Genomic DNA, 27,136 nt, shown 5'->3' on the forward strand with positions numbered 1-27,136 from the left:
ACAAACAGAACCTTAGTGACTAGTTTAAAGTCTAAACTGGTTCGGGTTAGTCTTGTGTCAACTATGTGAACACGTTTCGCTAAACGGGTCAACACAACCTGGTGTTGATCCAGTCGTCTGCAACAAACACCTTGCTGTGCGGTTGATCCAATTACCGAGTTTGCAGAAACCCTCCAATGACAAGACATCATGTTTTTGTTGGGCATTACGTCGAACAACTTCCCTGCATTCTACCATTCACCAATCTTCACGTCCTTCATTGCCCTCGTCACTTCGCTATAGAGAATTTGTTTATACAGAATCCTTGCTTGGAAGTTTGAAGTTCTCACCAATAAAGGTCGTCACAACTTTGCAAGTACATATAGGAGATCTTGATTGCTCACGTCCTAGTAAAACACCTTTAAGAACTGAAACTAATTAAAGTACTATAGAAGAAGCTGAAAGTACAACTATGAAAGCTTTGAAATCAACTGCATTAAACATGCTTAAAAATGGAATAAAGTTGCACGTAGTGGTAATGGAGACGTGGGTGTTTGTAGCATATTATCAAAACAACTTTTGCTGTTGTTGACTATATTGACTTTTTTGGTCGAAGTCAACATTAACTTTGTACAAAAGTTAACTTTAATTTTTTTTTTTTTTTTTTTTTTGCAGAATTTATATTCAGCAGGTCTTCATTATCTTGATGGTTGTCGTTAATTTTGTCTCCTCTCAACCCGACAAGTTAGTTACAAACGACATCTATTATAACCATCTCCAACATCCCATCCATCACCACGTACCGATAACCACCTCACTAACAAGCGCATCGGATTAAAGATTTGTTTGTGTTTGATTGCCAGCATGGCAAGTGTCAAACAGATCGACTCATGGGCAATCAGATAAGAAGTCATGAAATTGCCAACTAAGCCATAATCCCAACTTGTTTGATTGCTAATGTATGTTCACAGTGGCAGATTGAGGCCGTATATAAGATACCTGACGATTTACAAGTTCCCTAGGTTTTTTGTATTTACCACCCCACCGATAAACAATTCCTAAGTAGTTTATGTTAAAATCCACAAAACCCATACCTCAAGCAGAATCATATATGTATATTCTGCTATATGATATGAAAAATTTGAAATTAACCTACAAAACATTTCTGGGTTCCTAAAATCACTTACATAGAAAATCAAGAATTTTACATTTTGCAGATGTAGAACAGGTTCGAAACAAAACAATCGCATATATCATTGAAGTGGGTTTCATTCAAGCATTTCATCAAACAGATGGTGTGCATATCAGATTATCACTTTGACATAATCAATATCAAAGAACCCATGTCATTTAAACACAAAATACACAAAATCTAATCTAGTCATCTGAAAAAAAGATAAAAGAATGTTAGAAAATAGAGCATTTGAAGTCTTAGCCATCAATCAGGACCAAAAAGACACTAATGTATCAAGGCCTCGCAATGCTTGAAATAGAGGATCCCAAATCTTTTGCAAATCAATGGTTCTCTCAATTCTCGATGATTGTGTTTTACCAGTGATTGATCATTAATTTCAATTGTTACTGCAACTTGGTTCTTCAAGAATTGCAGATCACATTAAAAAGGTTGAACAGGTGAGATAAAAAAATCAGATACATGTGTATCATTTAAGTGATCATAGTCCAGTAATCTGAAAAAGTATAAATTATCTTTGTAGCAACTTTAAGGGCATACCTGTTTAGTGGTAACAATAGGGTACAAATCATCAAACTTATGAAACCTATTGTTATAGTTGGATTCAAAATACTTATATATTGCATTATTGAGGGCGTGATTATCTCTCCTATGAAGTTGTAATCCAAGTTTATTGTATATTAGACCCAGGACATTATTTGTTGCTTCATCCTTAACCACATCCATGTCACAAAATTACCAATATAATCGGGAGACCATATCAAAAGACTATCTAACAGTTGACTTGATAACAAACAATTCACCAAAAGTTAATAAAAGGGTATGAAACCTGTTTCACTTCCGAAAGTGCAACAACCAACTTTTGAACTTTGAATCCATCTCATCACAGTTCTCATCCATTAATTATTTAACTTTTATATGACCCGTTCAAAAGAAAACAAGTGAAAAGTAAAACCAATGGGAAGCAAGAACTCACAAAGGCATTTAATCAAACAGGTGGTGTGCTTCAGTGCATGATTATAAATTAATGAAATATTGAAAATTAGACATGAATAAACCAAATCATATTTCAGAAGATATTTTACACATGTTAGCTACTACATATCCCTTGTTTTTGGGCCTGAAAACGTGTTGAGTTAGTAAAGTAACTGAATATGGATGAGAATAGTAGATGGGGTTTCATGTTGGGCTCAACACGTTTCAGGCCAAAAAACAAGGAGAAATTCGGTATAAACAATTTAAACACTTTGTCGTATAATGAATAACTTTGGGGAGCCTTTCTTTTTGATATTCAAGTGTTCAAATATAAAAATGTAGGAAGTTTCTTGTAATAAATTCTTCAAGTGTTTAAATATAAAAAAAAAAATATGCGTTACAAAATTTTAGCTGCTGACTTTGGTTCACTTTTTTTCAACAAAAATTGCATTTTAGTTTTTAGATTAGGGCAGGCAATTTCTTGACACAACACAACACAATATGAATCCATTACAAAATACCTGGGTTAGTGAGTAGTGTAAAGTCTAAACAGGTTCGAGTTAGTCTTGTGTCAACTATGTTAACACGTTTAGCTAAACGGGTCAACACCAGGTTGTGTTGACCTAGTCGTCGGCAATAAACACCTTGCTACGTGGTTGATCCAATTCCCCAGTTTGCAGAAACCCCCAATGAAAAGACATTATGTTATTTTTGTTGGGCGTTATGTCGAACAACTTCACTGCATTCTTCCATTCACCAATCTTCACGTCCTTCATTGCCCTCATCACTTCGCTATAGAGAAATTGTTTATAGAGAATCCTTGCATGGAAGTTTGAAGTTCTCACCAATAAAGGTCGTCACAACTTTGCAAGTACATATAGGAGATCTTAACTGCTCACGTCCTAGTAAAACACCTTTAAGAACTGAAACTAATTAAAGTACTACAGAAGAAGCTGAAAGTACAACTATGAAAGCTTTGAAATCAACTGCATTAAACTAATAAAGTTGCACATAGTGGTAATGGAGACGTGGGTGCTTATAGCATATTATCAAAACAACTTTTGTTGTTGTTGACTATATTGACTTTTTTGGTCAAAGTCAACGTTAACTTTGTACAAAAGTTAACTTTAATTTTTTTTTTTTTTTTTTTTTTTTTTTTTTTTTTTTTTTTTTGCAGAATTTATATTCAGCATGTCTTCATTATCTTGATTTTTGTCTCCTCTCAACCCGACAAGTTAGTTACAAACGACATCTATTATAACCATCTCTAACATCCCATCCATCACCACGTATCGATAACCACCTCACTAACGAGCCCACCGGATTAAAGATTTGTTTGTGTTTGATTGCCAGCATGGCAAGTGTCACAGAGATCAACTCATGGGCAATCAGACAAAAAGTCATGAAATTGCCAATTAAGCCATAATCCCAACTTGTTTGATTGCTAATGTATGTTCACAGAGGCAGATTGAGGCCGTATATAAGATACCCGACGATTTACAAGTTCCCTAGGTTTTCTGTATTTACCACCTTGCCGATAAACAATTCCTAAGTAGTTTATGTTAAAATCCACAAAACCCATACCTCAAGAAGAAGCATATATGTATATTCTGCTATATGATACTAAAAAATTGAAATTAACCTACAAAACATTTCTCGGTTCCTAAAATCACTTACACAGAAAATCAAGAATTTTACATTTTGCAGATGTAGAACAGGTTCGAAACAAAACAATCGATACTTCATATCTCATTGAAGTGGGTTTCATTCAAGCATTTCATCAAACAGATGGTGTGTATAGCAGATTATCACTTTGACATAATCAATATCGACGAACCCATGCCATTTAAACACAAAATCCACAAAAGCTAATCTAATCATCTGAACAAAAGATAAAAGAATGTTAGAAAAGTAGAGCATTTGAAGTCTTAGGCATCAATCAGGACCAAAAAGACACTAATGCATCAAGGCCTCGGAATGCTTGAAATGAAGGATCCCAAATCTTTAGCAATTTAGTGTATCTACATTTTTTTTTGGGTGAAGGGGGAAGTACCCCTGGTAAAATTTATAACTTTATAAAGGATCCCAAATCTTTTGCAAATCGATGGTTCTCTCAGTTCTCAATGATTGTGTTTTACCGGTGGCTGATCACTAATTTCAATTGTTACTACAACGTGGTTCTTCAAGAATTGCAGATCACATTAAAAAGGTTGATCAGGTGAGATAAAAAATCAGCTACATGTGTATCATTTAAGTGATCATAGTCCAATAATCTCAAAAAGTATAAATTATCTTTGTAGCAACTTTAAGGGCATACCTGTTTAGCGGTAAAAATAGGGCACAAATCATCAAACTTATGACAACTATTGTCATAGTTGGATTCAAAATACTTATATATTGCATTATTGAGGGCGTGATTATCTCTCCTACGAAGTTGTAATCCAAGTTTATTGTATATTAGACCCAGGACATTATTTGTTGCTTCATCCTTAACCACATCCATCTCACAAAATTACCAATATAATCGGGAGACCATATCAAAAGACTATCTAACAGTTGACTTGATAATAAACAATTCACCAAAAGCTAATAAAAGGGTATGAAACCTGTTTCACTTCCGAAAGTGCAACAACCAACTTTTGAACTTTGAATCCATCTCATCACAGTTCTCATCCATTAATTATTTAACTTTTATATGACCCGTTCAAAAGAAAACAAGTGAAAAGTAAAACCAAATGGGAAGCAAGAACTCACAAAGGCATTTAATCAAACAGGTGGTGTGTTTCAGTGCATGATTATAAATTAATGAAATATTGAAAATTAGACATGAATAAACCAAATCATATTTCAGAAGATATTTTACACATGTTAGCTACTACGTATCCCTTGTTTTTAGGGCCTGAAAACGTGTTGAGTCAGTAAAGGTAAAGTAACTGAATATGGATGAGAATAGTAGATGGGGTTTCATGTTGGGCTCAACACGTTTCAAGCCCAAAAACAAGGATAAATTCGGTATAAACAATTTAAAAACTTTGTCGCATAATGAATTATGCAGTTTTGCAATAAAAAAAATCAAAGTTAACAGGCTTTGCCATTAAAAAAATCAAAGTTAACATGCTAATGAGCATCACTGGCAATAATAATAAAAAAAAAATCAAAGTTAACAGGCTAATGAGCATCACCTGTAGTTAAACAATCATCTTCACTAACATTGTGTTTGTATCCGGTAATCAACAAGAATAAAAGGAAGAAACGCGATAACATAGTTGTTCTACGTGGATAGAGCTTGAAAATCGATTTAATTTCAAGGGAATTTTCATATTCCAGAAGTTAAGTAAAGAATAAATTGCCATTTTAGTCCCTGAGGTTTGACCAAAATTGCCACTTTAGTCCAAATAGTTTTTTTCGTGCCATTTTAGTCCAAATAGTTTTTTTTTCCTGCCATGTTAGTCCCTGACTTTTGTCATTTTTTGTCATTTACATCTACCACCACCACCATCTCCCACCACCATCCTCATACCATCTCACTTGCAAAAAGAGAAAGAAAAATGTGGTTTGACCAAAATTCACCCAAGTTAACTAAATTTTTTGAATGGAGTTAGTGGGTTGGATGAAATGGCAAAAAATGAAAAAAGTCAGGGACTAAAATGGCAGGAAAAAAAACTATTTGAACTAAAATGACACGAAAAAAACTATTTGGACTAAAGTGGGAATTTTTGTCAAACCTCAGGGACTAAAATGGCAAATTACTCTTGAATAAAAACCCACAAATGGATCCTGATGAAATTGAAAGCATGTGGATAAAATTAAATCTAGGAAAACGGACGGTCGTGTGAGGTGCGGTGACGGGTCAGAACGGGTTGGGGCCGCGATGAGTTCAGGTTGGAACCGGTTATTTAAACTAAGGGGTTCTTTTGGTTCGGGTCAGAACTGGCTTCTGACACGTTTTCATAATAATTGTACCAGGGGAAGCTGATTCATTGAAAACAAACCTTAAAAATCCCATTTTGTTATTGTAGGTAAACACTGGTGTTGCTTTTTATTCTCAACTATATGCTTTGGAGGAAGCACTTGGTTATATAATTCCCTTAACCTATAGTATCTAATAATAATAATAAATTAATAATAACATGCATAGTCTAGATTAATTATATTTTAGCCTGATATATGTATTCTTACATTGGCTGAAGCTGATCGTTCTGTGGTAACTATTATAAGTTTCAAATTCACAAGAATACACTCATTATATGTGCTGGATCTGGTTGGCTTTGAATTTCTAAAAGTACTTGTGCTTGAAGCTCAATCACCTTCTGATAACTACACGTGATTACATATTTCTTAACTACATTTATCAGGCAAAACATTCACGGATAAAATCTAGATTATTATGAGCAAGTTCAGGGGCGTCTAGTTCTATTTCGGGGCCTACAACGAAATTTGATGCCTTTATTATAGCTAAAGAAGCATCAACATGACATTCATTTATACAAACAAATTAAGTTATATGCTAAAAAATAACAGTGCAACTCAATCCACTTGCCAGTTTGAACCTATATGAAACAAGACCCGTTTGAATCTGTTATTCAACCCACCCCACCTACACACCAACCAAAAGTACCTGCAACTAAGCTCCTTTTCATATACGTGCATTTGTTTATGAGATATTCAGCCGACAAGGTGTAGCAGCCTTCCTGAGAGTCTTTACTTTCCTGAACTCACATATCAAGGTTATCAGCAGCTTAAAACTCCACAAGATAAAATCATTTTAAATATTTATAACAAAGCAAACTTACAACAGTCAGATTCAACTTAGTCATCGGTTTGGTCAAGTAACATCTTTTCCTTGTTACGTATTTCTGAATTTTCAGATTTGCCAGTCATGTTCATATCGTTCAATTCACTGGATAGCTCAACTACTTGTGTCTCAATTACGGAAACCTCCGAATTCAACTGGGGCAATGAGAAAGCCAAACGAAAATTAAAATCGAGATTAGAAAATGATAGAATAGGATTGGCAGCCCTAGGAAACTGTGTCTGGGCTTTCTAATTCGATTGGGATACTGGTATAAAAAGTTACCAGACATCATTTTTATTGTATTAAATGAACAGAAGTTAAAGCTTTGGTTTATGCATTAAACAAACATGGCTAGATTACATAATAACTATGATCATTAACTTACTTGAAATTCCAATGCCTTCTTAAGTTCTACCAAAACTTCTTTTGTTGTCGGTCTTTTTTCTCGTTCAAGATGTAGGCATTGGTAGGCAATCTCTTGAAATGTAGTCAACGATTTCGGCACGATTTGTTCCCTTATTTGTTCGAACACCACCTCAGCATGCTTTCCTTCTTCAAAGCTGTTTTTAATGAAATCCGGTATATAGTAACCCTCATGTTTGTGGATTGCAAACGTTGATCTCCCGCACAAAATCTCAAATAAAACAACACCAAACGAGTAAATATCGGATTCTATGGTTAGAAATCCCGACTGTCTATAAAGTGGGTCCACGTATCCTCTTGTGCCACACACATGATCGATGATATAGTCTGTTTCCTGATTTATTGAACATATTAGCGAAAGCCCAAAATCAGCAAGTTCTGCTTTCCAATCATTGTTTAACAGGATGTTTTCAGTTTTGATATCCCTATGTATCACCTTTGCTTGTTTTCCTACTCCTCCGTGTAGGAAATCCAACGCTCTTGCAACATCAATGCATATATTAAGTCGTTTCACCCATGTAAGAGAAGTATCATTCAAATACCTATTAAGACTTCCCCTGGACAAATACTCATAGATAAGGACTTTTTCATCATTTTCATCACAGTAGCCTACAAGACCAATGACATTCTCATGTTTATAATCCAAAAGAATTTGGAGCTCACTAAAGAATTGTTGTTCTCCTTGACCAAACCTTGTATCCAATCGCTTAGCAACAATGGTTTTAAATCCATCTCCATCTTGAAGGTTTCCTTTATAAACTTTTCCAAATCCTCCCCCACCGATGAAATTGTCATCGTGAAAGTTCTGTGTCACCCGTTTTATGTCTTCAAGTGACATTTTGGGGTTATCCTTGTTGTTGTTCTGTTAACCATGACACACCAAATAAAATAAATATATTGATAACTATAATAAAGTGGTAATAGAAAACTAAATTGGTATTATCTTTTTCTAAATATTATGAAAAACTATAAATGATGAGTAAATTGATAATTGGGTCATATCATTGATCACAAACATTGAACAAGATGATTTTAATATGATGATAAATGTCCCTTATGAATTAAATATGCACTGTACTGTGTTTTCTAATGGTTTTGGATTGAATTCTTATTAATTGTTTTATTTTCGTATAAGCAATTCTAGCAAAGTCCTAACTTGATAGTCTAAAAGGTAGGATTCATATTCCTATGATGTCTAAAAAGTAAACTTGATAGGTTGATGCTAGACATTATAATGTGGAAAGGATTTTTAACAATGAATTTTATGTAATTTGAACCCAACCTCATAAAGCTTTCTAATTTTTGTTGTCTATATAACACTGAACCGTCACACAGATTACTTCTAGGTGTTGATAAACTGAATATAGAACAGTGACTTACTTGAAAGAATAATGCTTTTTCAAGTTCCTTGACTACGACTTTCATTGTTGGGCGTTGGTCTTGAGTTTCCGCCACACATTGGTGTGCAATTGTAATAAACGTGTGCAAAGAATCCTTGGTGGGTCCTCTACTTAGAACGAAAGCGTTTTCACCAATTTCTTCCTTTATTATAGGATCTATCATCTCTTCTAGTGATCCTGTGCTGAAGCTTCGTCTTGCTACATGGGCTAGCCCCATGTCACTCTCCTTAAGGTAAATTGGGTCATGGGCTAACCTCCCACAAAGAATCTCAAACAAGACTACTCCAAAACCATAAACATCTGATTCTCTTTTTACCTTGTTAGTCTTCTTATATTCTGGATCTACATAACGTGTTCTGCCAATCCACTTGAGATAGAGAGCTTCGTCTTCTTGATTTGGAGGCAGGAATACAGACCACCAGAAGTGAACAATCTTTGCCCCCCAGTTCTCATCCAACCCAATGTTGTAGCAGTTTATATAACGGTTTATTATCCTCGTTCGGTCTTCCATCCCATAGTGAATGTACTTCAATGCGTGTGCAACATCGATGCAGATTTTCAAACGTTTTTCCCAAGTCAAAACACATTTGTCTTTGAGGTTTCCCAAATAATGACAAAGGGATTCATTAGGAAAATCTTCGATGATAAGGATCATCTCAGAAGCTTCAACACAAAATCCAAGCAGAGTGACTACGTTGGATGCTTAACTCCACCGGAAAGAATTTCAATTTCTGTAAGAAACTGTTTCTCTCCATACCACTTACTACCAGAAAGGTATTGTTTGATAAGTACAGTGCATAGTCTCTTGGATGATGGATTCTCTTTATCATAATGCTCGAGTGCTCTGTAGAAAGCACAGCCACCCGAGAACTTTGCAATTCTGTATTCGTTTGAGAAATCATGGGTTGCTAATTGAATAAGAGTGAGAGGAATCTTCAAGTGTTCCAAGTTCTTCCCCACCTGCAAATTAAATATGTGACAAGGGAGTTACAACTAAGGCAGAAAAATGCAAACGGAATTGAATGAAATTGAGTAGTTAATATCTCTTCGGATGAAGTTAATATCCATCTAATTCCACCCTCTTCGCACCATAGTGAAAGTTCCAGCGGGATTTGAGTTAAGCACACATCCATCCCTGCTTTGCTTTGGTTCTGTTTCATGTGCCCTTGTTTTACTTTTGGTTGGCTTACAATGGTCCAGCCCACCACGTTTCTACCAGCCCACAAATCATTTATAGTTAGCTCAACAAGTAAATAAGGCCCAGATATATACATTGAGTGATAATATGAAACCAATATAAATCTCATGGGTTAAGCTTGGTCAAGTAAATTGTTTGTTGCCTATAATAAGCCTAAGAATAGATTTGCTAAAATTATATATTGTTGTTAGTAATATGTGTTACTTTAGTGTTATTGAAGTGAAAGAAGTTCCTAGACCAACTAATTAAGTTAATTGTTGGTAAGAAAGAGGATTATATATATTAATCTTTATGTAATTTAAATAAAATTAAATAATAAACTGTAAAAGGGGAGTTGAAGAAGTATATATTGTAACACTTGATATTATACAACGTATATAACTTGATTCTTAAGTCAAAAGAAAAATTAGATGTTATAAATAATTAGATGATAACACATACGAACAAGCATTTTGCAAGACAACTTAATAAGAATATGAGAACTTACTGGTTAGTTTAATATACCCTTTGTTTGTTTGTTTTCAAGATAGACTAGGGATGTTTGAAGAGAGATACATAGGCTATGTGTTATGGGGCTTCATTGGGGCGCCAATGGTGTCACATTAGCTACAAGACGGGCGTGAACAATGCAATGGGTGGGCGCGCTTGGTGGGGATAGCGGCCGTGGGGCAGGGGCTTGGTGTGGATGGGGTTGGGGGGGGGGGTCTTTGATAATACCACGTATCACGTAAGGTCCCAATAACCCCCCCCCCCTCAATAAGTCTAAGAGTTAAAATTCCCATTAGTTATGTCATTTGTTTAACTCCATTAAGGCATAGCTTGAAACATTGGATTAATTTCATATATACCCTTCCATATTTTGAAAAAAAAAAAATCATATATACCTAAGGAAACTAAAAATATCATGTATACTCAACTTCTCGAAATTTTGACTTAGTGACCATTCTACATCTTTCCATTATACGATTTGTTTATAGCCTATTCTAATTTTGACTTAAAAATGGCAACATGGATTTTTTTATTTAAATTGCAAAATATTTTTTAAAAAATAAAAAAATGTGCAACCACAATTAAAAAATGGCAAAAAAGTTCAATTTTTTTTTCAAAAAATAAAAAAAATTACCAAAACTTTGTGCAAAAATTTAATAAAATTATCTATGATTTGTTAAATAGTACTATCATCAACTTAATCAGTTTAAATAAAGATCAACTACTAAGGTAGTTTGTTTTTCTATAAAAGATTTGTATAGCCTCTTTTGTCTGCGCAGACCACACGTAGACATTGTCATCTGCAGACTATTTGTTTTTCCGAATACGTTTCATTAAAAACGTCTGCGAGAGCTCTTCTTGATGCAGACTTGACCCAATCACTTCTAAGATCTTCTAAGGTTTTCAGAGGGTTAGGCAGCACCACCGTCCACCACCCACCATCGTCCATCACCACCACCACCACCGTCCACCACCCACCATCGTCCATCACCACCACCACCGTCCACCAACCATCACCACCGCCTACCACAACCATTGTCCACAACCACCGTCCACCACCACAACCCACCGTCCACGTCCACCACCCACCACCACCGTCCAGCACCACCGTGCACCACCCAACACCACCGCCTACCACAACCATCGTCGACAACCACCGTCCACCAGCCACTGTCGACGTCCACCACCACCGTCCAGCATACACCACCACCACCTACCACAACCATCGTCCACAACCACCTTCCACCACCACCCACCACCACCCATCACCACCGTCCGTACACCACCACCAGTTTATTTTAGAAGTCTACATACACATTAAAAAACAAACAGGCTTTTTCTTACAGACTGCAGATATTTGGTCCACCTTTTCTTTTACAGATGTCTGTCTGTAGATGTGATTCGCAGACTGCAGACATTTTACCTCTTAAAAACAAACAGCACCTAAGAAACCTAAGAAAGGATTCAAGAGCAATGTTGATTTCTCAAGTGTATAACAATAGCAACAGTTGAATGCCTCCAACAAAAATCACATCTTGAACACCACCATAGAATGTCTTTTTTTGCAATGAAGGCATTCCAATGGAACAAATGTTGTTCATTGCTCTATATGACATCCATCGCTCATAGAAATGTTGATTTTATATGTTATTTTGTGGCTCTTAAAATAAGATATATTATACAAGAAACATATCTATGGGTTAGAAAGAAAGGAGAAACTTTAGTATAAGATCATATATAAACTTCTATGATTTCATGGATATCCTTAATAAATTATGTAACATTTTATATCTTTCAAATATATTTATAAGCAACTTGTGTGTTAATCTGGATAAGTTCAATTAATATAGAATGATGAAAGGAAAAACATGAGGGTCTTACTAGAATTTCATGTGCTGATCGAAGATCCAATGCTTTCTCAGGTTTAGCAATAAGTGGGGTCGTCTACTCCACCTTTAAGCAAATAACATGAAGGGAAAAAAATTAGCTAAAAAAACTATAAATTGTTGATAAAATTATAAATTACTAATAACTGAAGCTTTCGACACTCTCCTATTGATGTATATTGTTTTTCGTATGGTTGTTGTCTGTTGGTGTATATGGATGAGAACAAAAGCCTTGGCTTTTTTTGGTTCAAACATAGGTCGAAGTTAAGTCCATCCGTCTAATGGGAACGGTTGGTGTAAATTTGAGATTGTATAGTTTTTGATGTAGTTTACCTCAGCGTGTTTTTGTTGCTCCTATTTTTTTTTTCTTTCAGGGGGTTGTGAATGAAATTTACCTTAAAAAAAGTAAACTCCAACTTTTCGTGTACAAGTAGCCAACCATATAATTAATAGAATTTTCTAACGAGCATCAATGCAAATTGTACAACCAAAGTATAGTTATAATCTCATATTTCTTCGTCTTCCTATTAATAAATCATTTCTTCCTCTTCCTATTAATAAATCAAACAGATAAAATATCAAATGTGTTATAAAAAGTTACCAACATGTTACTTATTATAACAAATTTCCCTAAATTTTTATGGAAAATTGGTATTTAATAAACCAACCTTTGCCGAGTTGGTAAATAATAATCCAACGTACAAAATTGGTATATAATAATCCTACCTATCAACATGTTGGCACTCAATGTACCTCTGTTAGTTTTTTTTAACTGAAGTTAGTTTTTAAGTTTTATTTATTACACAAACAGTCCCTGTAGTTGTAATTTACTAGTTTTAAGTTTTATTTATTACACAAACAGTCCCTGTAGTTATAAAAAAAATCATAAAAATCAAAAAAATTCTAAAAATTCTAAAAAATTCAAAAAAATTCTAAACAATCAAAAGAATTATAAAAAATCATAAAAATTTCTAAAAAATCAAAAAAATTATAAAAAATAAAAAAAATTCTTCATCTTCATCATTTTTGAACAAACCCTAACTCCATAACACACCCACATAAGCAGCCGATACCCTCAAAAACCTCTCTCACCCTCACCTCGTCGAAGGTAGACAGACCAGGCAGCAGCACTGCACGGCAACAGACGAGGAGGCTCCGGTCACGCGCCGCCGCGTGCGGCGGGGGCGGTGATGCTGTGACGATGATGGCGATGGCGGTTTCTCCAACAACCCAGCCGACAACCCTCACCCTCCTTCCTATATCACATCCACAGCCACCTGAACAGATTGAGAGAGAGAAGCCGGAGAGAAGAGAGACGGCGACGGCAGCGCCGCCGCTGCGACGACGATGGTGGCTCTGGTTCGACATGTTTTCCGGTAAAAACAAACCCCTGTTCTCTTTATTTTTGTTTTTTTAGAATGTGGTGATAGTTACGTTACTGTTTCTGTTGGTGACGGCGACGACACAGCGGTCAGTTGTGATGAGGGTTATTTTTGACTCGGGTCATTGTTTTTCCAGCTTCGGTTCAAAGTAGATCTGATTGGTTCGAGTTTTGTTTCAGATTCGGTTCTAATTTAGTTCGGGTGCGCGTCAGTTGTGGTTCGGATTCGTGAAACGGGTCGACACAGTCAAAGTAGGGCAACTCAGTTCGATGTTCGGGTCAACAAGTCAACGGATAGCTCGGTTTGGTCAACGACTCAGATTTTCGGGTTTAGAATTTTTTTTGATTTTTTAGAATTTTTATGATTTTTGGAAAATTGGTTTTTAATAAACCAACCTTTGTCCTGTTGGTAAATAATAATCCTACCTACGTAATTGGTATACAATAATCCTACCTATCAACATGTTGGTACTCAATGAACTTCCGTTAATTTTTTTAACTGAAGTTAATTTTTAAGTTTTATTTATTACACACAAAGTCCCTGTAGTTGTAATTTACTAGTTTTAACTATTTTATAAAACAAAAAAAACCTCAAGGGACTGTAATTTACTAGTTTTAAAATAGTTAAAACTAGTAAATTACAACTACAGGGATTGTTTGTGTAATAAATAAAACTTAAAAACTAACTTCAGTTAAAAAAAATTAACGGAAGTTCATTGAGTACCAACATGCTGATAGGTAGGATTATTGTATACCAATTACGTAGGTAAGATTATTATTTACAAACGGGACAAAGGTTGGTTTATTAAAAACCAATTTTTCAATTTTTATTTGTTATATTATCTGGCTTTCAATTTGTTCGCCATATATAGAACGCAATGTTTCATGTTTAACAATTAAAATTGTAAAAATAGTGTGTTACAATAACGATAAACGCCGGGGCATATCTAGGGGTTTAGGGGGTGACCATGATATCCCTCAACTTTCTTGGCGAAGTGGAAATTTTTTTTTTCAGTTTTATGTAGATCTTTCAATGTGGATTTTTTTTTTCTAAATCTGCTACAGTATGCACCCATAAAAATATGGGATACCCTTAAATGTTTCTTCTAGATCCACCGTTGTATAAACGTATGGTTGCTATAATGAGTTACATTGAACAAAAGTAATCTTGGTCAATAAATGGCCTCTTAATTGATAAGGTATATTGGTAGCCTAATTTAAAAAAAAAACTTATTTGGTATTTTTTTATACTTTAAATAAATCTTTTTTTAAAAGTTAAAACTAAAAATGACGCCTAATTGAACTAAAAAATATATATTAAATAAAAATACATAAACCAAATTAAACAATTACACAAGCCTAACTATAATATTACACACACCTAATACTTAAACCTAAATAGACCACACAATTAAACCTAAACACACAATTCCTAATTAAACACATAAAATATCTAAAAATCCCAAAGAAAAGGGTTGTACGATAGAGGTGACACACTACAATTGCTATCACGACCGTCCGACCTATAATCTTGAGATATGTATCCCCAGTCAGGAGTTAGAAGAGATTGTTCATTGTGCATCGATGATTGGTATTCATCTCCCGGGTAGGTGTCGTACAGAACAACCCAGTTGGGTACAACTTGTGTTGGACAGAGGATAGTGGGTAGAGGATTTGGGGATTGAGGGTTTGTACGAGGAAGGTTTTTGTTGAAGTTTGTTTGACTCCCCCATTCGAAGACGGTTGGAGTTGTATCATGGTGCAATCGTACACACGAAGTTGGCTTCATCACCAATGACACCATCCCAATCATATTCTTGAAGAGGTGGAAGGTTAAAATAAGAGAATTTAAACGGGATGATCGTTGTAGTCTTGCTGCATCCTTCATTTTTTTGTCCCACATCGCTTATAAAACAAAAACTTAGGGAGTATCTCCGCTATAAAAGAAAGTAAAGAGAATGTAAAAGGTGAATTAACTATTTATACTTGCATATTTAGCCATATGGTTAAATTAAATGGCAATTATGGCCCTTAGTCTATGAATAAATTCATTTTAAGGGCTTTTTAAGTAGTAAATTTTGCGGTTCTTTATTAGTTCGAGGTAGATCGTGCCGAGTTAGCTCGAAGAGCCTTAAATCTCAGCTCGATTTGAAATTCGAGCTCGAGCCGAGCCAGCTCGAATCGAGTTCGAGTCGAGCTCGAGCGGGGTCTCGCTCGGCTCGACTCGGCTCGTTTACATCCCTAGAACACCCTAACCCTGGCTCCCTGCAAACAAATTCATAAACAAAAAAAACCTAAAGATTAAAACGTTCTAACCTAACAATTCTTAATCGATTTCACCAAATGGGGAGGGGGGGGGGAGGGGGATAGATACCTGTTGATTTAAGACTCGGTCAACAGATTTTGTGGGTTAGATTGAAGCGGTGGTTATTCGTCAGCCACCAGCTCATATGCGAGGGGATTCATCGTCATAATTTTGCTGCTGCTGGTGGTAAAGTGGGAGACAACTTAGGGTTAGAAAAGAGGGAAGTTTAGGAAGGGAAGGAGGGAAAATGAAAATAAAAATGAATTAGGTTAGGAGGGAAAATGAAAATGAATGGATGGTTTTTGGGCGGTCCACTTTAAATAGCCCAAAATCTAATAGGTCTCTCAAAACATGTATATTTTAGGCGGTGGGCAATTGTTTTAGGCGGGTTATGATCTAGAAAAATCGTGAAACATTATTTTGGGCGGCTTAATGGTATAGACCACCAAAATTTATTTTATTAGCCGCCCAATGTTTTTTTAGTAGTGATAATGTACCTTCCAAAACCAACACCAAACGACATGGCCATCCCAAAACCACTATGACAAGCCTAACTGCAACGAGCTTGAACCTAAAAACAAGCTCGTTAAGTAAACTAGCCCGAGCTCAGCCCAGCTCATGAGCCTAAACGAGACGTTCTTATTATAATTTTTAATTAATATATTAGATATATATATATATATATATATATATATATATATATATATATATATATATATATATATATATCACTTTTCATAAGTCCGTACAATTTTTTTCTCTTTAACAGTTTTCAAGTTTTTCCCATGATTTGCTATTGGAAATTAACCATGATGTCCATATTACTTAAACAATAACTGCTATGGGAAATTAACCCTTATGTTTATATAATGTTTTTTTATGACACTAGAAAGATGACACACAAAAACAGTTTCATAAATTTATTAAATTTTGTACAACCATGACATTTTTTTCTTGACACGCATTTAAATGTCATAAAATAAGTGTGTATCATTAATCGCGTGTCAAGATAGATCTTGTTTGTTATGACGCTAAAAGGATAACACACAATCGCGTGTCAAGATAGATCTTGTTTGTTATACGCTAAAAGGATAACACACAAAAAAAGTGTGTCATAAATATATTGAATTTTGTAAAACCATGACATTTGTTTTATTGACAGGCACTTTCGAATGTCATAAAATGAGCGTGTGTCATTATTTGCATGTCAAGATAAATCTTGTTTTTTATGACACTAAAAAAATGTCACATAAAAAAGAATGTCATATATTTATTAAATTTTGTAAACCATGACATTTTTTTCTTGACATACGCTTTTGAATGTCATAAAATATGCGTGTGTCATTGTTCACGTGTCAAGAGGAGTGTATTTTCTAGTAGTATGCTTGGTAGACTGTTGCAAGTGGAGCAGGTTGAGGGTTAGAATGTGGACTAGAAGATAACCGGAGGTTTAACTATCCGGTTTAAACAAAATAATATTTTAAACAAAATAATATTTTAAATGGTATAATGTTGAAAACAGTATAATATTTGAAAACCCACCGAGCGAAGTTTATACAAAAACACAACTTTTCAAAAAAAATTCCCCAAAACGCCAATTCTTCACTCAAAAAATCATCATTCTTAAACACGCTTCGTACAAGTTTGTACGAGGCGTATAAGGCTTCTCAAAATCAGTGCCTGACACCCAGTCAGACAACACCTTTTTGTAGCTCTATACGCCTCGTACAGGTCTGTACAAGGCGTCTAGGTATCAAAAGTGTGCAAGTGGGCAGAAGGGGTGTGCGAATAGTTTGAGCCTTTTTAATATATAGACTAGTAAATTGATACCTCGGGTAGCGTTGAAGCGTTAAGTACTTGAATTCATATTGTCTAATATACTGCCTAATGAAAACGTATTATATTTGACGCAACTAGTTTCAAAACAAAATTTACGTCAAAACGCAAAACAATTGAAAACGTACAAAAAATAAGCACGAAAACGTAGTATATTTTACCTGACATATTTCCAGTTAAAAATTACGTTGAAACGTATACCAACTTGAATTTATACCACAAAAAAGTTTACGTTAAAATGTATACCAACTTAAATTTATTGCAGTGCGTACATAAAAATAAACACGTAAAACTTGAGGGTGTAAAAATAACATTTTTAAAAGTTTTAGAGAGTTGAGGAAGGTCAGTGACAATGATGAAAGCTGATCAGTTGAGTTACCGGAAAAGAAAAGAACCAAAAAAAGAAGGAAAATTGGTTTTTAATAAACCAACCTTTACCCCGTTGGTAAATAATAATCCAACCTACAAAATTGGTATATAATAATACTACATATCAACATGTTGGTACTCAATGAACTTCCGTTAGTTTTTTTTTAACTGAAGTTAGTTTTAAGTTTTATTTATTACACAAATAGTCCTTGTAGTTGTAATTTACTAGTTTTAACTATGAGTTAATAGCCAAAATGGTCCCTGAGGTTAATAGCCACAGCACCGCCACCACCACCACCACCACCGCCGCCGCAGCACCGCCACCACCACCACCGCCACAGCACCGCCACCACCACCACCACCACCGCACCGTCACCACCACCACCACCACCACCACCACCGCACCGCCACCACCGCAACGTTTTTTTTTCACCACCCAAACTGAACACTATTATTATTATTATTATTATTATTATTATTATTATTATTATTATTATTATTATTATTATTATTATTATTATTTTGAATCGTCTTTGTAATTCGCTTTCGTAAATTCCTTGTGGTTGTTTTATGTATAATCTCAAAAATGACTCAACAGGGAAGGAAATAATATACCGAACAAGAATGACGTGACTTCCTGATGTATCCCGGTGACGTCTCAAAACCTCCGGCTAGTTCCGGCGAGAGCTCCTGGTCCCAACGGTGGACGCGCAAGGTTCCGGCAAGCTGTGCGAGGGTTTCGAAGGGTGTGTGGGTTAAGTGTTGGCGAAAAATGTTACTGGGGTGGTTCGTGATGTTATCCCAGCGATCGAAACAGAGAATGTTCATGTCGTTTTATAATGTTCGAGCTTAAAAAGGAAGGTTGTTGAATCGTGGAATGAGAGGGACACGATTAAAGCCAGGTTCATGCAATCTTATAAAAAGAAACGCGGAATTTACAGCTCATTATCCATCAGTTAGTTTGTTACCAAGTTTACCAAGTTTAGTCGCTTGCTTTGGGCTATATTCGGAAACGCGGTGAAAAAAAAAACCGTTGCGGTGGTGGTGGTGGTGGTGGCGGTGCGGTGGTGGTGGCGGCGGTGCGGTGGTGGTGGTGGCGGTGGTGGTGGTGGTGGCGGCGGTGGTGGTGGCGGTGGTGGTGGCGGTGGTGGTGGTGGCGGCGGCGGTGGTGGTGGTGGCGGTGGTGGTGGTGGCGGTGCTGTGGCTATTAACCTCAGGGACCATTTTGGCTATTAACTCATAGTTAAAAGTAGTAAATTACAACTACAGGGACTGTTTGTGTAATAAATAAAACTTAAAAACTAACTTCAGTTAAAAAAAACTAACGGAAGTTCATTAAGTACCAAAATGTTGATAGGTAGAATTATTATATACCAATTCTGTAGGTTTGATTATTATTTACCAATGGGGCAAAGGTTAGTTTATTAAAAACCAATTTTCCAAAAAAGACAAAAACTAAAAAGAAAAAAAAGGAAAACCCCTAACTAAAAATAGTATAGAGTCTATGATGTAGTAATGAAATCTTAAGAAGCTAGGTTACATACATTTGTGTTTGCTAATAGTATACATGGGCTAGTGTATATTGGGGGAATCCATTACGTAGGTAGTTACTTGTATGTACTTTCTAGATTTTCTTTATCTATATTAAAAATTGCAAATGTTCATCCTTCAATTTCAAGGTACACTTATCTTATGGTCATATCAGTTAAATGTTTGTTACATATTCCATATATCCTTTCGATAAGATAAGTTAAATGTAGTGGGCAACCAATGCCTTTAAACACCTTGAGGAGGGGAGTTCTTGGGTTCAAATCTCACAGACTACATAGGAATAAAAGAAATTTGGCGTTAAAAAAAATTTAGTGGGCAATTTCCAACTCTTTAAGCTTATTTACTTTCATTCTCTATCACTCGTACATTATAGCATAACAACGCTAAACACGAACCCAATTTCTTCTACTCAAAGCCTCCAACATAAAAAGAAAAAGTTCATTTTAATTGGGAGTTAATTAGATCACGGATTTGAGAGAGAATTTCATCAAGAAAAAAAGGCAACTGTTGGTTCTGTTTGGTAGCTTCAATGGGGATGGCAAGAATCAAGAAAGTTGAGATCCCAAAGATCTATATAAAAGGAATCAGTGATTCCATGGATGGTGAAGGTGGTGTTACTTTCGTTTAGTTTTTAGAAGTAATATCAATACTGGTAACTAAAGAATTAAAGATAAAAACATTTTTTATAGTAACCAACTGTTACAGGAAACTTTACCGTAACTAACAACGAATAGATCCCCAACGAATTTTTAACTTTACTTTATTTTTTCTTTCTTAAAGTGCTATTTTCTACAATAAACAAATTAAAATAACTTTACTTTATTTTTTTTTTTCTTAAAGTGCTATTTTCTACAATAAACAAATTAAAACGATCGGAAGTAATTCAATCTCTACAAAATCCATGAGCGCCAATAGTGACGGCCTTCAATTGGCTTAAAATGGCGGCAGGGGAAATAGTGGCACTCCCTTGTTGGCTCAACAAATTTATGATTTTATCCCCATTTAAGTTTATGAATTTGCCATAGTTCAAAATTATGTATTTGCCCCCACTTAAAAATAAATTTACGCTTTTACCCCGGTTAAAAATTACGACTTTGCCCCATTTCAAATTACAGTTTTGCCATTAGTTTTTTTCCCTTATAATTACGATTTTGTCATCAGTTCGAAGTTATGTTTTTACCCCACTTAAAAACAAATTAACGCTTTTGCTCCCAGCTAAAAATTCCAGTTTTGCCCTCGGTTCAAAATTACCATTTTGCCCCGTATAAATTTATAGTTTTGCCATTAGTTTTTTTTCTAACAGCCAAGTTACGATTTTGCCCTCAACTTATATTTACATTTTCTCCATCGTTTTTGTTTGTTTTAATGGTGAAACTACAATTTTGCCCCCAATGTAAAATTACAGTCATGCCGGCAGATTCCCGACACTCCCCCATTGGTCCATTTAATTTACGATTTTATCCCGGAATTAAAATTATGATTTCGCCCTCAGTAAAAAATTACGTTTTCCCAATCGTTTTGGTTATTTTAGCAAAAGTAGAAAACATATTTTTTTAATTGGTTGACTCGATTTAATTTTTTACCGTGTTAAGGAGCCGCCTAACACACGCTCATTAGTCCTGAAAAATTACAATTTTCCCCTGATCCGAAAAATATCGTTTTAGTTTTTTTTTCCTAGCAAAATTATAGTAATATTTTTTTGATTGATTGAGAATTATTCGGCCATTGTCCCGCAACGCGGGCGGGGCATCAACTAGTTGACAAAGAAAATAAAGAAAAATAATAAAGAAGGCCTTACAAAATATTCATGTCGCAGCTGAAAGTTCAATGCTTGTCTTACAAAAATATCATGTCGCAACTGAAACTTCAATGCTTTCTCAAGTTTCTCAAGTTCATCAAACCTCAATGCTTCCTCAAGTGCTTTCTCAAGTTCATCAACAACATTGAGCATATTCGGGCGTTGTACTCTATCTTCTTTTAAGCAAGAATATGCGGTTTTTAAGTATTTTCTAAGTGATCCCGGGAATATTTGATTCCATAGATCATGATGGATAATATCATACAACGTTCGGTTCTCATAATGATACTTGGCAAATCGAGCTAGGAACATGTTAGCCTCGTTCTTAATATATGCTCTCCTCCCACACAATATTTCAAGTAAAACAACACCGAATGCGTAGACATCCGACTTGCAGGTCACACCTTTGGTCTTTCCAATTTATGGGTCCAAATACCCTATTGTGCCAATAGGTTCAGAAAGGATGACATGGTCCATTCGGTTAAGCGATTGTTTGATGGAAACTTTAAAACCGGATAACTTGGGTTCCCAGTTCTCGTTTAATAAAATTGTCGAGCTGTTGATGTTAAGATGTATAACACCATAACCACGGCTCTGGTCATAATGGAGGTAACTCAACGCGCGAGCCACGCCAACACATATCTTCAATCTTTGCATCCATGTGAGGTTCGGGTTGTTTAGATGCTCCTTGAGACTTCCGTTTTTGGCCTCATACATGGTTACGATGATCTTCTCATCTTTTTCATCACAAAATCCAACAATAGAGACTATATTTGGATGCTTGAGATCAGAAAGCATTGAAACTTCGGTCCAGAACTCGACGATTCCTCCACCGTGCTTACTATCTAACCTCAGCACAGAAATCTTGATCAACTCCCCGGACCGCTGGAGTTGTCCTTTGTATACATGTCCCAATCCACCGCGTCCGATGATGTTATCATGATGAAAATTGTCGGTGGCCTTTACTACGTCTTCAAGTGGGATTTGTAAGTGAGCAAACTTGGTGATTGTTGTTGTCATTTTTCTGTTTATAAAGTAAAAAAGAGTGAAAAACCATTGGTTTACAAAGGAATGAAAAGGTAACTTATACATACGAGCCACCACACTATATATGAAAATTTTTGATGCAATTTATTCGAAAAAAAAAACTCTGTTAAAAATTATATCCTTTTCTTTTAGATTTCAAAACCAGTGTAACCGGGTTAGTAATCCCAGGTTCTGGTTTCGTTGATTTATCAAAACCACCTTAGAAAGTTTTTGTAGTGCCGGAAATAGTTAAAATGGGTTGAAGTTGCGAACCTGGTAATGGGTATGAAGCAGCAGGTAGATTGAATGGCAGTGGCGTGAGAGGGATTTGGAGATGTTGACGGAATGTGAGTGAGAGGGAATCAAAGGGAAAGGCAGGGGAAACGAGTGTAAATAGAACAGTGTTCAGTGGATGGGTAGAGAGAGTTCCGTCCTGCCTTTTTTCTTATTTTTAAATGGTAACGTGCGAATGTGCAATTACCTTGTTTCCAGCTGAGAAAATGATACTTTAACTACACTTAAGTTGACTCTTACATTTTATAATCAAAGTCCACTCTAAACAAATGATATAAAAAGATCACATTGATTGAGAATTAAATGAACCACGTAAGATTTAAAGAAAAAGCCATACAGATCCAATGAAATCAAATTAATTGCAAGATTGGTTGCATTTAGAGAGTGGTGGAGTGGTTGGGTAAAGACTTGGGGTCTATTTGGTATGGGGTAATAGAATAGATGAGAGAATGGAATACACGAGGTAATGTAATGGATCATTACCATTTCATGTTTTGTTTGGTTACCATCTGGAATCGAATTAATTAATACCGTGTATTGTTGGTAGGCAAAAAAAAGACGAATGAAATAAAATCGATGGTGAGTCGTGGTGGTTGGTGGCCGTGGAGGTGGAGGCAATGGCGGGTGGGAGGCGGCGGAGGTGATGGTGGCAGGTTGCGGGTGGTGGCGATTGGTGGGTGGTGACGGCGGCGAGCGTTGGTGGTGTGTGGCGGTGGTGATTGGTGGCAGCGCTGGCTAGTGGTGGTAGTGGCGGTGGCGGGTGGTGGCGACGACGATAGTGGTGGGTGGCGGCACTGAGTGGTAATGGCAGCGGAGGTGGTGGTTGGTCGCGGCGGAGGCGGCAGTGGGTGGCAACGGTGGCGGGTGGGTGGCAGCGGCGGCGAGTGGTGGTGGCGGCGGCGATGGTTGGTCGTGGCAGAGGCGACAATGGGTGGAAACGGTGCCAGGTGGGTGGCGGCGACGGTGGTGGTTGGTCGTGGTGGAGGCGGCAGTGGGTGGCAACGGTGACAGGTGGGTGACAGCAACGATGGCCTTCTGGGTGGCGGCAGTGGTGGCAGGTTGCGGGTGGCGGCGATGGTGGGCATCAGTGGTTGGTGGTCGATGGTGGTGGCAGGTGGTGTGTTGTTTATGAAGGGTGCAAGAGGGGATGGAATGAAAAAAAAAACATGGGGGAGGATGAAATGATTTTGAGGGAATAGAATGCATTACGTAATGGGTGATTCTATTCCATCGACCAACCAAACACCCTCTTCTTCATTCCCTCGTAATGGTTCATTCCATTCCGCCTCTCATTCCTGCATACCAAACACTACCTTGGTGTTCCTTGTGACTCAGATTTGACTCCCACTCTCTCCATTATATTTTGCGGCATTCAGGTGAAGGGCGAATATGGGTGGCGCTGGTTCGTCTTCGATAGTAGGCGAAGTTTTACTGATTATTCCACTGTCGTGCCTTCGGGCAGGTAGAGGTTGGGTTTCTGCGCATCTGGGAGAGCCAAGGGGCTGGCGGCGGTCAAGTAGTCGACCTTGGCAACAGCATCCGGTGCCACGGTGGTTGGTTTCTTGCCGTTCAAAAAAACAAATTGCAAGATTGGTGCTATTTCCCTTCACAACATGTACTTTATACACGGATGGCAATTAAACCTGAACCCGATGGGTAAATCTAAAACCCGACTCATTTGGGAAGGGTTTGAGTCGGTAGTTGGGGTTGGGACGGGCTTGGGATTGGTTTTTATTTTTTTCGCGGGTTTGGGAATGGTTTGGGATTTAGTGATATATCTGTTTACCTGACCCGATTATACGATAAAGTGTACCTATTTACCCGATTGTATACCCGACATAATTTCTTTTATATTTTTAAATATGTATACATATGATACACTCATTTTTTATACATACAAGTATTTTATTTCCTATACATTGTAATTATTTCATACATTTTTATAGTGAAAATATTAAATTTAACAAATTCGTAGTTACCCGACGGGTTTTGCGTCAGGTATACCCAACGGGTAATTTTTTAAATTAACGGGTTTACCCGAAACCCGTGGGTATACCTGATACCCGATGGGTATTTACCCGCTAGAAACCTGACGGGTTTGGGATAAGCTTATCTAACTGGGTTTGAGTTAGGGATTATCTAAACTTGTTCCAAACCCGACCCATTGCCATCCCTAACTTTATAAAATAATCATAAATAATCTGCAATCTGGATGCTATTTCCTTTAACAAACTCACATCATGTGGCATGACTCTATAAAATAATAATACACACCTACTAATTACTTAAAAAATAGACTTAAATGTCATTTTAGGCCCTGTGGTTTGGACTATTTTGACAGTTTAGTTTAAGTGTTTCTTTTTTAGCCTGTGGGTTCAAAAAGGTTTCACCATTGCTATTTTAGTCCACTAGGTTAACTTCGTCCATTTTTTTTGTTAACTAGAAGGGCAATTCGGTCATTTTATATGTGGTTCCGTTAACTAGAAAGGCAATTTGGCCATATAAAATGACCGAATCGCCCTTCTTATTAACATAAATAATGGATGAAGTTAACCCAGTGAACTAAAATCACAACAGTAAAATCTTTTTGAACCCACAAGCAAAAAATGAAACCTTTAGACTAAATTGGCGAAATGGTCAAAACCCCAAGGACTAAAATGGCATTTAACTCTAAAAAAGAACATCATTAACTAGAGTTGTATATTTCTTCTATCATCATGCATGGGCCTTGTTGATGCACTACATCTGTTGATTTCGTCTTGGATCGAGTCTTACATTGTATTGTATAGATTAGGGCTCAATATACGAGAAAATAGGCGAGTGTATGTGTGTTAGAAAAGGTTTCGCTTGTAAGGACATATCCTAGAGGTTTCGCTTGAATGGTTTTGGATGGTTTCGCTTGAGTGTTCACACAAGGTTTCGCTTGTGTGAACATGTCACTTCAAGCGAAACCTGATCTGTATAAATACCATTGAAGCGAACTCATTTGTAACTTTTGTAATTTCCATACCGAGGTACTACCGGTGTGACGTTTGAGCTGTAATTGTGATCAAATCAATGAAACAGTAGATTAAAGTGAAGTGCAAGTTATTTCTATCTACATTTCTTGTTATTCCGCACCTGAAACGTAGAAGAACGCCTCTGAACGACTCATTAGGTCGAGAACACGATCCTACAAGTGGTATCAGAGCTTGGGAGGAGATTTTCTACAGAAATTAGCTGGATTTCATCATCGTTTCTTACTTCTACACCTTCTTTTATTAGTTCAGAAAGTTGTAACGGTCAGAATTAGCTCAAAATATCTCAATTTGTGTGCAATAGATCAAAGACAAACCCTGGAAAGTTTCATGCCAAAATTCGGACTAAAAATGGGTCAAACTATCTTCGAACTAGGTTCCGCTTGTTTGAACAGTTGATTGTTTCGCATGAAAGGTCCCGCTTCAACTGACATTTTGGAGTTTCGCTTGACAGTCCCGCTTCAAATTGCAGTATAGTTTCGCTTGATTGTCACATTTGAGAAAAGGTTCCGCTTGAAATTGCATCAGTGTTTCGCTTGATTGTCATATTCGTGATAGTTCCGCTTGTGTGTCACCATATTTGAGGTTCCGTTTCTAAGGACATCAGTTGTTCCGCTTCTAAGGATATCAACTGTTCCGTTTCTAAGGACATCAGTGGTTCCGCTTCTAAGAACATTTGGTGTTTCGCTTCAAGTGCAATTCAGTGATTTCGCTTCTGTGAACATAACAGTTTCGCTTATTCGGTCATCTTGAGATCCGCTTATCTGTACATCCGCTTCAAGGGTTTCGCTTATTTGTCATTGTTTTTGAAAAACATGCAAAGTCATCATGGATTCAGAGTTTTACAACGCGTTCGCTACTCCGTATACTCCAGCTGCGATTGCTCAGGCCATGAACTTAGAGAACGAGACGGGAACTACCCAAAAGCCCCCGAAATTGATGAGTATCGAAGAATATTACGGGTGGAAAGATAGATTCGAGAACTGGGTTCAGGCGAATCATCTTAGATCATGGGAGTGTATTTTGAAGAAGTATATGTTGCCTCGAACAGAATTGCAGGTTATCAAACAGTTATCTGAATTCACGGATCAGGAACGGGTGATGTACAAAGCCGAGAAGATGATGATCAGTTTATTGCAGCAAGCGATCAAAGAAGATATATTCATTTTGCTACAGCACGACAAAACTGCAAAGTCAATATGGGATGCTCTTAAAGTTAAAT

The 27,136-nt window shown here is 36.6% G+C and overlaps 2 protein-coding genes across 2 annotated transcripts; both read right to left on the minus strand.

Moving 5' to 3' along the window:
* Positions 1-6,572: 6,572 nt before the first annotated feature.
* Positions 6,573-22,945, minus strand: LOC110891172 (probable receptor-like serine/threonine-protein kinase At4g34500). The gene is made up of 7 exons (XM_035979335.1): positions 22,877-22,945; positions 21,578-22,601; positions 12,333-12,404; positions 8,745-9,976; positions 7,327-8,226; positions 6,940-7,096; positions 6,573-6,855 (listed from the first exon to the last, which is right to left on the minus strand). The coding sequence occupies exons 4-6, from the start codon at positions 9,417-9,419 to the stop codon at positions 6,956-6,958; spliced, it is 1,716 nt and encodes a 571-aa protein (XP_035835228.1). The 5' UTR covers positions 9,420-9,976; positions 12,333-12,404; positions 21,578-22,601; positions 22,877-22,945; the 3' UTR covers positions 6,573-6,855; positions 6,940-6,955.
* LOC110888849 (probable receptor-like protein kinase At1g30570) lies at positions 21,998-23,982 on the minus strand. Its single transcript, XM_022136352.2, has 2 exons — positions 23,429-23,982; positions 21,998-22,601 (listed from the first exon to the last, which is right to left on the minus strand). Exons 1-2 carry the CDS (start codon positions 23,980-23,982, stop codon positions 21,998-22,000), a joined length of 1,158 nt encoding a protein of 385 aa, XP_021992044.2.
* Positions 23,983-27,136: the final 3,154 nt, after the last annotated feature.

The sequence above is a fragment of the Helianthus annuus genome, chromosome 11 (genome assembly GCF_002127325.2).
Source record: "Helianthus annuus cultivar XRQ/B chromosome 11, HanXRQr2.0-SUNRISE, whole genome shotgun sequence".
Classification (NCBI taxonomy): Eukaryota; Viridiplantae; Streptophyta; class Magnoliopsida; order Asterales; family Asteraceae; genus Helianthus; species Helianthus annuus.